The sequence below is a fragment of the Streptopelia decaocto genome (assembly GCF_964273445.1).
Source record: "Streptopelia decaocto genome assembly, chromosome: 15".
Classification (NCBI taxonomy): Eukaryota; Metazoa; Chordata; class Aves; order Columbiformes; family Columbidae; genus Streptopelia; species Streptopelia decaocto.
Window position 1 is genome coordinate 3,915,125 of NC_138670.1, and position 12,108 is coordinate 3,927,232.

The 12,108-nt window shown below is 48.0% G+C and overlaps 1 protein-coding gene across 9 annotated transcripts in view; it reads left to right on the forward strand.

The window, feature by feature from the left end:
• PITPNM2 (phosphatidylinositol transfer protein membrane associated 2) overlaps positions 1 to 12,108 on the forward strand; it is a 124,199-nt gene that overhangs the window by 102,194 nt on the left and 9,897 nt on the right. For 5 of the 9 annotated variants that reach the window (XM_082065938.1, XM_082065941.1, XM_082065939.1 and 2 more), the window contains 4 exons: positions 1,755 to 1,904; positions 6,974 to 7,138; positions 8,889 to 9,092; positions 10,820 to 10,968. In XM_082065938.1, coding sequence (XP_081922064.1) covers positions 1,755 to 1,904; positions 6,974 to 7,138; positions 8,889 to 9,092; positions 10,820 to 10,968 — 668 coding nt within the window. The remainder of the gene's footprint in view (positions 1 to 1,754; positions 1,905 to 6,973; positions 7,139 to 8,888; positions 9,093 to 10,819; positions 10,969 to 12,108) is intronic. The other 4 variants (XM_082065944.1, XM_082065943.1, XM_082065945.1 and 1 more) reach the window with 4 other exon arrangements.

Here is a 12,108-nt window from a genome sequence, read left to right on the forward strand (position 1 = left end):
TCAGTGGCTACTTAAAGTCAACATTGCAACTAGGAGTTGCTGCTATAAAACTAGATTTACAGCAGACAAGAAGTCGTGCTGGCAAACCAGAGTAGAATATCAAAACTACCAGCTAGAAACATTGGGATTTGGTGGTTGTTTTTCTCCCCAGAGCTCTAGTAGCTTTCCATTTGTTTAATATTTTTATCATGCAGGACTAAAAGGACTAAAAGAAGAGGAATATGTATCTAGAGCTGAATAGTTCTGGTGCTACCCAGCATCATCTTAAAATTGGAAAAGCAAAGCAATGGTCTCCTCTGTATCAGTATCTTTAGAGATAGTATTGTAATTACCGAATCTGGTGGTCTGATTTGTTAAATGAGCATAGACTAAAGCCCATGTTTAAAAAAATGAATAAACCAGAGTTTCTGCAGGCCCCACTCGCTTGTCAAATTTAGCAAATATCTCGCTGCAACACTTTTTAAAAATGGATCCACCTACAATTACATTACAACAGCTCAGGGAATCTATAGCAACTTGAAAAACAATTTGATTTTGGGGTGTATTGTAGGTATGAGCTGCAAGAGGCTTCTTAAAAAAAAATCCTAAACATCTTAACCTTCTTCTTCTTTAAATGCATTTCAAACCCCCCGTTCTCACTGAAGTCAGAAGTAAAAGCCCCGTTGACACTGAGCAGCCCGTGCTCTGGTTGTCATTCTCGCAGCAGTGGGGATCTGATTAGTTTGCTGTGCCTCCCCGGACCTTTGTGGAGCTGGCGGCGCTTGGAGAGACACTTGCCGTGTAGTGGAGAAGAGTTAAACAGCAATTAGCTCAACTATGAGAAGGGCAGAGCGATTTCAAAACCCTCTCCAGGTTTGAGCCTTGTTATATTTAAGAGATGCTGCTCTGCCTTGATGAATAGAACTGACAAAAAGCAGCTTTAAATTCTCTGCTCGTGTAAGACGGAGCCTCTTCATTTGCTTACCATGAAGTGACAGCCTATTCCTTCCCATTAGAGTCCAAATTTCAGTGTTGTGATTTGCACATTACCCAGAAGGACGGTTCTTACCGTGATTTGCAAAGCCGCTGCTGAAGTTAGGATCACGGTAGGGCGCTCTGGGAAAGTTAATTGCTGCTGTAATTAAGCTATATGATTTGGCGATCACGTAAAATTCAGGTGCTCAGTTTTAATTAGCTATGTACAACACCTTCTCTAACAGTGCTTGTGCATATTTCCTCGTGCAGATAGCTGGCTCATTTAAAGTCCGTGATTCAGAAAACCTCTTAGACTTTGTTTTTCCCATTCTCCCATCTACACTAAACGTTGGGTCCGTGTTTCATTACAACCAAGTTGCAGAGCAAAATCCAGTTCACCTCCTTGCTTACTCCTGCGCTTTGCACTGTGTAGGCTGAGTCTGATTCCATTAAATCTCCCCTTAGAGCGTACTTTTTTTCCACGTGGTAAAAAGATTTCTGTGGATCTGCTGGGTATTTGGCTCATTGGAGAAGCTGGTTAAGAGGACTCCCTTTTGTTGTTGAAATGCCATCGTTGTGCTCTCCTCTGCTACCAGTTAATCTCTCTGATGTGAGTCTATTTGGAAAATCACTCATGTTTTGTTTCTTTTACTCTATTTGAAGGTTGTCCTTTCATTGAAGACTCATAGTTGAAGTGCTGGGTTGTAACTGTTTGTATGTTAACACTTTGTGGCCACATGTCTGTTCTTTGTCCTTCTGTTTTTTTGGTTTTTTGTTTTGTTTTTCCCATCTGCTTCTAGTTGAGACAATCCAGAACAATCCCATCCTCCTGATGGAAAGTAGCCCTCTGGGTGCTCTCCAGCACCAGGACAGCTTCATGGAAACCAGTATCCCCGTTCCCGTACTGAATTGGCAAGATGTTTCCAATAAAAGTGCTGGTTTTGCTGAGCGTGTGTAATCTACATTTTATATTGTCTGTGGTGTTGGGTACTTGGGGTGCTTATTGGAGATCACACCGTTGCCTCCTGGAGCTGAAATCCTCACGCTGTGTCTCAGGCTGTGCCACATGAAATCACCACTTGGGATCTTGTGTGACCCACCGTCCAAAAAATGAACTGGGATTACAAATCCTGTCCTGGTGCTGATGCTGGATGGGAAGATGCTGCCACGTACTTAACTTTTTCTACCTGTGGTAGTTCTGCTGGAAAGAGGGCTCAGCAAGCCCTGGGTGACCCTGCCATGGGGTGCACATGTGTGCAGGTCCCCAGGAAGGGGTTTGGTGTCTGCAGCGTGTGACCCCCCACCCATCAGCCCCACTGCAGTGTGGCCAAGAGTCTCATTCGTGTCTGTGTCAGACCAGATTTTGTCAATTTGGGTATATCCTGTTTGGACACCCCTGTGGCTCTGCTGGATACAGCGCATGAGGCTTTCAGACCCCAAGGTGGCTGTATGTGTTGGCTTTTTAAAATTAATTTTTCGACTTCTGCCTTAAAAGCAAACTTTTATGCATTTGGTTTGCCTTATTTTCCATCATAAATGCTGCATGGCCTCGTTTATTCTGGTTGTGGCTGTGATTTTGATGAGACTTTTAGTTTTTCTTTCTCGTGTGTCTTACTTGCTCCTTTTCAGTGTTTTGCATTGAGAGCTTGGTTCTGTTGCCGTGTTGTTTTTAATAAGCTGTTAATGAGCAATCCAGTTCGTTATGTGGTCATACAGGATGGCAACATCACTGACTATTCCACATAGTCTCTCCCTTTGTTTTTTGAAGATGTGATGATTTTTACGTGTGCAGTTGCCATGTTGCCTGTGCTGTGACGTTCTGTAACAAAGCAGAGGGAAAAGATCTGGCACTATTAATTAATCACTTTGCAGGTCACTGATGAAATGCCATTTAGCTGTCATCTGATACTCCTGGTGTCAGGACGGAGCTTTTTAGGAACTTCTCTGCTCTTTACCCCTTGTTTTGAGAGCACAGTGTGACCAAGCAGTGCTTGGTTCCACTATAGCAGGGGCTGAATCCCAGTTGAGCCACTGGCCCTGCAGGAAAGTTCCAGAATCATCAAAGCTCAGGGCCAACAGAAATCTCTGTTGCTCTTGGTCTCAGGGTAACGACTGCAGAGTTCCCATTGCAAGCAGGGTCTGGCCTGTGCTGAGCATCTGGCTGGCTTCTCTGGATTTTGTTTTTATTATTATTATTTATTTTTATTGAACTTTATGTATTTTTGATTGCTTTCAGTGCGACAGCTCAGCCTGCAAATAGCACATATTGAATTCTGCCATTCACATACCCCAAGGACTTAACTAGGTGCCAGCAGTACATTAGGAGGATGGCCCAGTGCCGTTCACTTAGCGGGAAGCAATTAGTAAGAACGTTGATGAACGAGTCCATAAGTGAAAAGGCAGAACACCGAAATTATTATTAAAGAACCATAGCTAGGAAAAAAAAAAAAAAACAAACAAAAGTGATTTTGCTTGTCACCTCATCTGGAAGCGCAGTTACATCTCAGTCCATTGCACTGGCCGGACGTGCGGGTGCTGCCGTTTGCTGGGAGCGAGGGTGCTCAGGGCCCCGCTCCAGCCGGGGCTCCTCTTCTTGGAGCTTTCCTGTGCTGATAAATCTGCCTTCACACCCAGCGCAAAGTGCCAGTGCAATCACTGGGGGCACCTCTGTCCTTATCTGGTGACTTAAATGAATCCTGATTAAAGTCTTGCTACTTACTGGTCTCCTGGTGCAGCCATTCAACTTCAACCTCAGCCTGAAAAACCTCCCTGTCATTGTCAGGAGCCGAGTTGTGGCTGCGGAAGCCACCTCTGCAATGCATAAGACTTTATAAAGTGCTCCCCTGACAAGCAGGAGCGGCTGTAGGCGCTGGGGTCACTTTGCAGGAGCATCAGTGACTTCCCATCCTGGTCATCGCACTGCCCAACAAAGCCCCCTTCGTTTCCAGATTGCAAGAGTGGTGCTGCATGAGGGATTTGGTGCAAAAAATACACAGAATTTAGGATATATGTTGTTAGGAAGTTTGTTTTTCTGCAGGTCAGGTCCCAGGGTTTTATCTGCAAGTCACTGTAGCTTTGTTGTCGAGGAAGCTTGGCTGAAGGGGCAGTAATGACAACAACAGGTTTTCTGTCCACGCTTCCTGCCCTGCCTTTTCCTGGCCCTCGTTTTTCTTAGAAACTGCCCTTTTTCAGGGACAGAGGGGGTGTAGCCTGGGAAAAGGGAGGAACAGGAGGGCAGCATGCGTGGGCCCGAGCCGGGAGCGGGTGGCACCTCGTCCTCTGCAGAGCAGATTCCTGCCACCAACGTGGGCGATGCTCAACCCAGCACTTCAGGAATGCTGAAACAGTTTAGGCTTTTATAGGAGTGAAAATGACTCTTCTGGTGACGCTAGCCAGGATGGTGGAAGGGCCATTGAGGTTGGGTTTTTGCTTCAAAGTCTTTATATTCAAAAACTCCCCGGTCAGGCTCAGGAAAGTGAGATTGGCTAAAAAGAGCAAGCCCCAAATACCCTGTTTCTTCCTTTATTCGCTTTCTCATTTTTGTGTTCTCAAAAAAAGGAGATAAAATTCAGGCATAGCTAAATGCAGGCACGCTAATGGAGCCAGAGCCGTGATCCACCCGGGCAGCACCACATTTGGCCCAGCCTTCTCTCCTGGGCAGCATTGCTGAACACTCTCCAGCGTGTCTTCAGCTGCTTCCTGGCTCAAGGCACATGTTTTACATTTTAAGGAAGGGGAAGAAGTTCAGGCTTCGTTGGTAGGTGTTGGTTAAACCTGGACCTGGTGTTTTTCCCACCAGAGACAAAGCTAAACCTCTCCTTGCATCTAAGTTCAGGGAAGCTGATGGTCCTTGTCTGTGTTGGGGCACCCATTTGATGTGACACAAGGATGTAATTGTAGAGGGATCTCACAGTCTGTACAGGCAAAGAAAAGCAGAGCAGGGATAACCAGGGAAGAGATGAGAGAATTGTCCCAGGTCAGGCAGAAATGGAAATCACAGAATCATGGAGTAGTTTGGGTTGAAGGGACCTTCCCAGCTCCCCCAGTGCCCCCCCTGCCATGAGCAGGGACATCTTCAGCAGCTCAGGTTGCTCAGAGCCCCGTCCAGCCTGGCCTGGGATGTCTCAGGGATGGTTCATCCAGCACCTCTCTGGCCAACCTGGGCCAGGCTCCCACCACCCTCAGGGCAACAACTTCTTCCTCATGTCCAGCCTGAATCTCCCCTCTTTTAGTTTAAAGGGCCTCATCCCTTTAGTTTAGAGGGATGGGGTTGAGCGCAGCTCCCGGCTCAGCTCCTGTTGTCCAAGTACGGCCTGAATTGTCTGCTCTCGCTCGTGCTGGAGCTTTCTGCAGTCAGAAGAGCTGCGCTGGCCCAGCGGGTTGGCTGGGTCACGGATGCTGGTAGCAGCCTTGACAGCCAGCAGCTCAAGGCAAGGTGAAAAGAGGAGGAAAGCGCTGAGAAAGTGATGCTGGTAATGGCCTTTCAGGCACAACGTGGGCAGCGTGTGCAGCTCATCATCGGGTCAGGCTCCCGCTAGGGCTCAGATCTCGCAGTCCATGAAGCTTTTACACAGAGCAGCTTGCGGCCTGATTTTCCCTGCAGAGAACAGAACTCTTTTACCGACACTTAGCTACACATTTTCTGCTTCATCCGTTCCCTTTCCCTCCGCTGCAGCAGGATTTGCGTGGGCACAGACACTGCTGCTGCGAACTGAGAGATCGGGGGAAGCAAATCAGTAGCCCCAAGCGAAAAAAAAAAACACTATATTAAAACAAACCAGTTGCCAAAACACTGCCCTGTGTCACCTGCATACTGGGATTAAACCCAAGGCTATCTAAACTGGCTGAAATAGGGAGAGGACGCTGGTGTGTGGGAGTAATGTGCTCACGTTCCCCGTGGTATCTCCTGCCTGGCCGGGCACAGACCTGTCTGGTACCCGGGAATGTAGTTTAGATGCTGCTCCTCGGTACAGCGGAGATGGGCAACGATAAAACGATAGCGAGTAGCTTTGCTTCTGCATGTCCCTGTCGTAGCGGCGCTGCCCGCGGTGAAGTTCTTGGCATTGCAAACCCTCTGCAGCGCAGGATCTTGGGATATCCCAGAGACGCTTAATTTGGCCTCTTACCGCTCTTATAGAGAAAAAACTGAATGCAGAGATTTTATCATCTCTCAGTTTGCCAGTCCTGAACATTATAGGTCCATTTCCCTCCAAAACATGTACAAGGTCCATGTGAGCATGACTTTAAATCCTCCTGTTCTGTATTTATGTACTAAAGGGTTAGGCCACACTTGGTAAACCTCAGATTGGGATCTTAAAGTCCAGACTTGCACGTTGTACAAAAGAAGCTCTGTTTTCACAGAGAATGAGCGCTCCCCGATCCGCCAACACCTGTTGGAGATGTAAGTGCTCAGCACCATACTCCTTCCTTTCGATAGCCCTTACTTCAGTTTAACGAGTGTTGGCTGTATCCATTAGCAATAAAATACAAGTTCAAATTTAGTCCCTGCCAGGCATGACAATTTTTCCTTGATTTTTTTTTTTTAATTAATGCTTTTGTCTTGGATATATATTCATTTAAGTCTAAACGTTTCAAGAAAACAAATATCCCCCTTCTCAGGTTGTTTTTGTTGTTCACCTTGCCTTGATTATTTTGTCTTGATGTGAATATATGAAGTTGTGTATATTCACATCTGTATGTATGACACATGCTTCTGTTATTGCTGCTTGAATAAGTCTGTCTGGATTTTTGTTTGGGGTTTTTGATTTGGTTTGCGAGCTCCTTATGTTGCTTCTCTCAATCAAAGACTGCTCCTCCAGCCCCACGTCTCTCTGCCTGCCGTGGTGTTGGCTTTCTTTGCAAACCAATGAAATGTTGGTGGTTTTTTTTTCATTCCAACCAGTTCTGAAAGGTTTTTGCATCTCCCAGCCTTGTTTGCCTCCTTCCTCCCCTCGAGTTCATCTTGCCCAGCCTCTGTCTGTTGGTCTAATATTTTGATTTCCCTGTTTCAACTTTGTAGCAGATGTTGTTCAGTCTCATGGTGCCGTCTTCGTGGAAAGCACATCCCTGTCCACCCCCATTTCAGCCCCTCAGTTCAGGGGCTTCCGGAGAGCCAGTGAGATCAGCATTGCCAGCCAGGTCTCAGGAATGGCAGACAGTTACACAGCTTCCAACATAGCCAACAGTAAGTGCTCAACCCCTCCGAGACTCCGCTCGCCTCCCCACCGCTCTCAGCACACGCACGGGGCTGAAGCCGCACAGCGTCTGTCTCTCTGGGCTTATACTTTCCGTTTCTAACCAAAAATTTGAATTATTCCGCCTTCACCTCGCTTTGTTGTAGTCAGCGCCGCAAGTTATCACATCCCTTGGAGGAACGGATGGTATATTTGGTTATAATTCATGGGCTGGGTTATGTGTGTTGGACTGTGCTGGTGATTAATTGTTAAAAAAAGATAATAATTGATAACTCTGAGTACCATTTGGCTGCTGGGCATGGTGAGGTTTAATCCAAAGGGGTGTTTCTGTGCTGCTGTTGATAAGTCGCGCGGAACTGGTAGGGATCAGCACCACCACGTTGATAATGCAGGATGTGGCGTCTGGCTTCATGCAGGTCACTTAAAGGTGGTCCAGAAAAATGGGGACGAGTAAGCCCCTCTGTAATACTGAAAAGGAAAATCAGGTTTGGGTTATTTGTTACTTTGCATTAGCAATGCAGCTGTTCTGTTGTCTGCAGGGCAGCTCAGAGAGTCAGACAGTTATGAACCGTATCCCAGGGCCAAATGAGGAATAAAAGGGATTTTTTGCTGTATAACTTCCCAGCTCATACAGTGAAGAAAAAGAGCTTTTGTTAACAGTTCAGCTCCTCCTTCGTTTCAGCTGAAGTGTGAGATTAATAGTCTGCGTCCTCAGGGACCTCTGGTAACTCAGCCAGAAAAGAGTTGAAAACCAAACAAATTAAAAAAAAACAACAAAAACCTCTTCAAACCAAACTCTTGTCCCAGAAGGTGGCAGAAATTTAGAGACACTCCATTTCTGGCACATTAGACTACAGGGCTTTGAACAACTCGCTTCATAATTAATTGCTGAGGTTAATAACTCTCCCCGGGGCAAGTGTTAGCGGCTGAAGGTCAGGGGCTGCCATAACTTCTTGCCCTGTTTGAGGCAACAGAAATAAACCGCCTGCGCTCTGACAAACGAGGTTTTCTTCCCCAAAGCCCATCTGAGAGCCGGTGCCGCGCTCCCCGTGCACGTTCTTTTATTTGCCCTGGTAAGACATCTTGTCCAGCGCTTGCTAAATATTAATCTGCTTGGGAAGAAGTTGTTTTTTTGTGCTGGTTTCACACCCACGGAGAGGTGCTGAGCTCGGCCGGCTGGGAGGGGAAGTGGGGGGCGATGGTTGTTTGTTATGAAGTGTTTACACCGGGGTGATGCCTGAACCGGTGTGACGTGATGGAGGGATCGGGCCCACGCAGCGCTTGCCTCGCTTCGCATTCCTCGCACTCTCCCCAATTATTTAGCTTCTGGTTTGTGTAATTAAGTCCTCCACGCACTTCACAGCCATCAAAACCTGTTTCGGAGATGGGAGAGGAAGAGTCTGTCCCCGGCGCTGGCTGCGCACCCTGGCCCCATGTACAACCAGCCCCAGGGCTGTCGCAGCCCCTTCCATCACCTCCCAAGCCCCAGCTCTGGCTTTGCAGCATTTGCGCTCGACGTTATTAGCGTGGTGGTAATTGAGGGCTGGATGTGGTCCGTGCTCATCCCGCAGGGAGGTCCAGGGGGACACCACAAAACCACAGTTCCATCCCAGGAGCCCTCCCCAAGGTGCAGGTTCCCTTGCTCTGTGTGTTTCTGGAGGATGAAACGGGTGTTCCACGTGGCGTGTGTGTGCCGTAATAATAAGTGTGATTTCTGCCTTTTTTTGTTTTTCCTTTTAGAAACCAAACACCACCTTAATCATTGTAGAGGGTTTAGCCTTCTTGCCCAACTTGCCCTCCCTCACAAATCCCCTACCCAAACCTCATCCAAGAGGTGTAGGCAGCATAAACATGAAATCCCTTCGAAGGGAAGAAAGCTCAAAGGGCCGTGGAGTCAGGCTGCGGGCTGTGCTCTTCGGACACCCGACCTGGACATCAAGACAGGTATTCTGGAGACATCCACTCCGGCCAACCTCCTCTCTCGTTCTATAGTCACAGAACTTCACGACAAATCTATGCACTTTCACTGAGGCACTAGCAATTTCTGATCGCATTTTAACAAGTATTTCTTGTCACTTTGCTCCAAAGATCGATCATAACACAGCTAACACAACTTGCCAAGAGCAGGAGTTCTTCTGGGCAGAACTGTGGGGACAACGCTTCTGCCTCCACCGCTGTCCTTTGAGCATGGAAGAGTAAATCCTGGCTGCTTCCTACATAGAATCTGAAATTACCCAAGCTGGGGACTTGCATGAGCAATAAAGGTTGGGACACGACCGGGAGCTGCCAATTTGGAAGACAGGGAGTCAGAAGTGCCTGTGTGCTCTGGAAAAGCCACGCTGATCCGTCAACACCCTCCCCCTGCTTCCTGTGGCTCTTCAGAAGAGCAAAGGCCATTAGGACGAGGGTGGCCCGGGCACTCAGCGCAGCCAGGGCAGGGCCATGGGGACGTGCCGATGCCATAACCCTCTGCCCATTGCTGTGGTGGGAGATTCGTCTGTCTCTGGAAGAAGCTGGTGGATCCATTTTTTTTAGTTCAGCGCCTGTGCTCGTCACCAGCTACATTTCCCTTAACAGGAGGGTTTTGTTGGATCGTACCTTATACCTGGCAGCTTTCCTGAAATTCTGTAAAAAAGGGAACGTTTTCACAGAGAAAAAACAAGCTTGAGAAAGCCCTTGTCAAAGCCTCAGCTTGCAACCTGCATGCAAACGCAGCTCCTCCTCTTCCTCTCTTGATCTGATCCATCTTCTCCTTCCATGGCTGTTTTTCCAGGCCGGAGCGCACAGGATTGCAGGCTCCTCTGGGCTCTGGGGCTTTGTGCTGAGCCGTGCTCGTTGCCGGGGGTCGGAAGGGCGGTGTGCGTGGGCAGGGTGAAGCGCGGTGGTGTCCCGTGGTGAACAGTGGCTGTTGGTCACTTGCGTGCAAGTTGTTGACTTCCCAAGGGAGAAACTTCTGCGTTGGCCATACCTTTGCTCACCCAAAATCCTGGTGTGTTCTTTGGTCTTATGCAATGAAGTCCTGGCACCCCCGGACAGTTTTCTCGTTGGCCCCTGTGCTCCTGGGGATGCTGGGCTGGATGGCTCCATTGCCTGCAGCGTGGTAGCCCAGGAGGGCAACCAAGACTTGTTGGGAGCTCCCGGTCCTAGCAGCATGTGCCATTCACTCTGCCTTGTGGTGCCTTTTTGCATCTCACCAGGGCTCCCAGTATTCACATCCTCTTCAGTGTGGCCAATATCTGGGTACTGAAAGGTCTTTTATGCCTGGGTGAAGGCTAAAAGAGACAGCTTGGGTATGTACTGCAGTGGGCAGAGCACAACCCCCTTCCTCCCACAGCTCCGGGGAGATGCGTTTCTGTCTTATGATTGGGCTCATTACACATGAGCCTTGGAGCCCTATCCCAGGGTCTAACAGCCAATTAATACCTGCCCTCTGGTGCTTTCCTATTAACTGAAATAAAGCAGAGCTGAAGTGGTGGTGCCCCTGGGTGTTCCTCCCTTGGTTTGAGCAGACACTGATCCCCGGGTTGGTTGTTGCCCTTTGGCAGCGTGACCAGCTGGGGAACAACCCCCCGGCGCACCTGGAGCCAGGAGCCCAGCCTCAAAATACCGTTTGTGGTGGAGACCGCGCGTGCACCTGAACCCCTTTGTCTGAACGAGTCTTTTGCTCCTAGTTGCTGCCAAGTGGTGGGGAACCAAGAGGATCGACTACGCTCTCTACTGTCCCGACGCTCTGACGGCTTTCCCGACCGTCGCTTTGCCGCATCTTTTCCACGCGAGCTACTGGGAGTCCACAGACGTTGTCTCCTTCCTGCTGAGACAGGTATGGTCATGCTCCCTCCCCTGATCTCCCTTGGGCTGATAAATATTTTAGACTCTTTGTTTCTTTTTCCACTGCACCTTCCATAACTCTTTGTTGACATGTAGACATGAAAAAATACCCTTTGCCCCTGCAGATACATTTTCTTTTCAACTTTTTGCTCCTAACCTGTGGTGTTAGTGGAGCTGGCACGCACACAAATGTCAACGGAGGTGTATAGTCACACCTGGTTAGTTTGGGTGTGGGTTTTAGCAGGTTTGGGCTCACCAAGGAGCCTTGGAGTGAGGCCAGAGCCATTTCCTATCAGATCCCAATGGCAAAAGTGAGTGGCACTTGTTTCTTGTAATGAACTGGTCTCTGCATGTGTGAGTTTGGATCTCAAGCCAGAAACTTAAAGGAAACTTCTCGATGTACAAATTAAAATAGCATCAAATACAATAAAACCAAAGGAGAAATTTTGTATGATTTTGAGTTGATAGATAAGAGTTCGGTTCTACATTTTGGCTGAGTTATTGCAGTCTCTTCTAGGAACTCAAACCATTGTCACTGCATTGGGATTCAGTCATCATTCCTCCAGTACAAAGCAGTTTCCTGGGACTAGGTAAATGGGAATTGCTGATGTCTGGAGTCTGATGTCTCAGCCTTTCCCAACCTATATTTGGCCTGAAATTTAAATCTACTCTTTAAAATGTGTTTTTCCTAAAAAGAAATACTTTTCCTTCAGTTCCTTTGGGCTGAAGGGGAGTTATTTGCCTTACCAAGTATGGACCCCCAAGGAACCGTACTTAGCCCACAGAATTGACAAAAACAAAACTAAAAGCAACTCTCTGGATCGTGTTGCCCACTTCGGCGCTTGGCTTTGCTTTGTGTGAGCTCAGCTGTTAAGCCGTCACCATTCCCTTCCAGCCTCCTCGGCTGCAGCTCTGAATTATTGATGTCTCTGTTGGCAAACTTTCTTTCAGTGCTATCTTCCAAATAATATAGAAACCATAAACAACAGAGATGTCGGTGCTTGTGGCAGCAGAGCAGTAGTGATAATCCAGTGAGACCCTTTCTTCCTGGGCTGCATCCAGCCCAGCAAGACGTCTCTGTGCTTGCAGACACCTCTGGATCAGCTGCTGTGAAACCTCAGCCCCACATTGA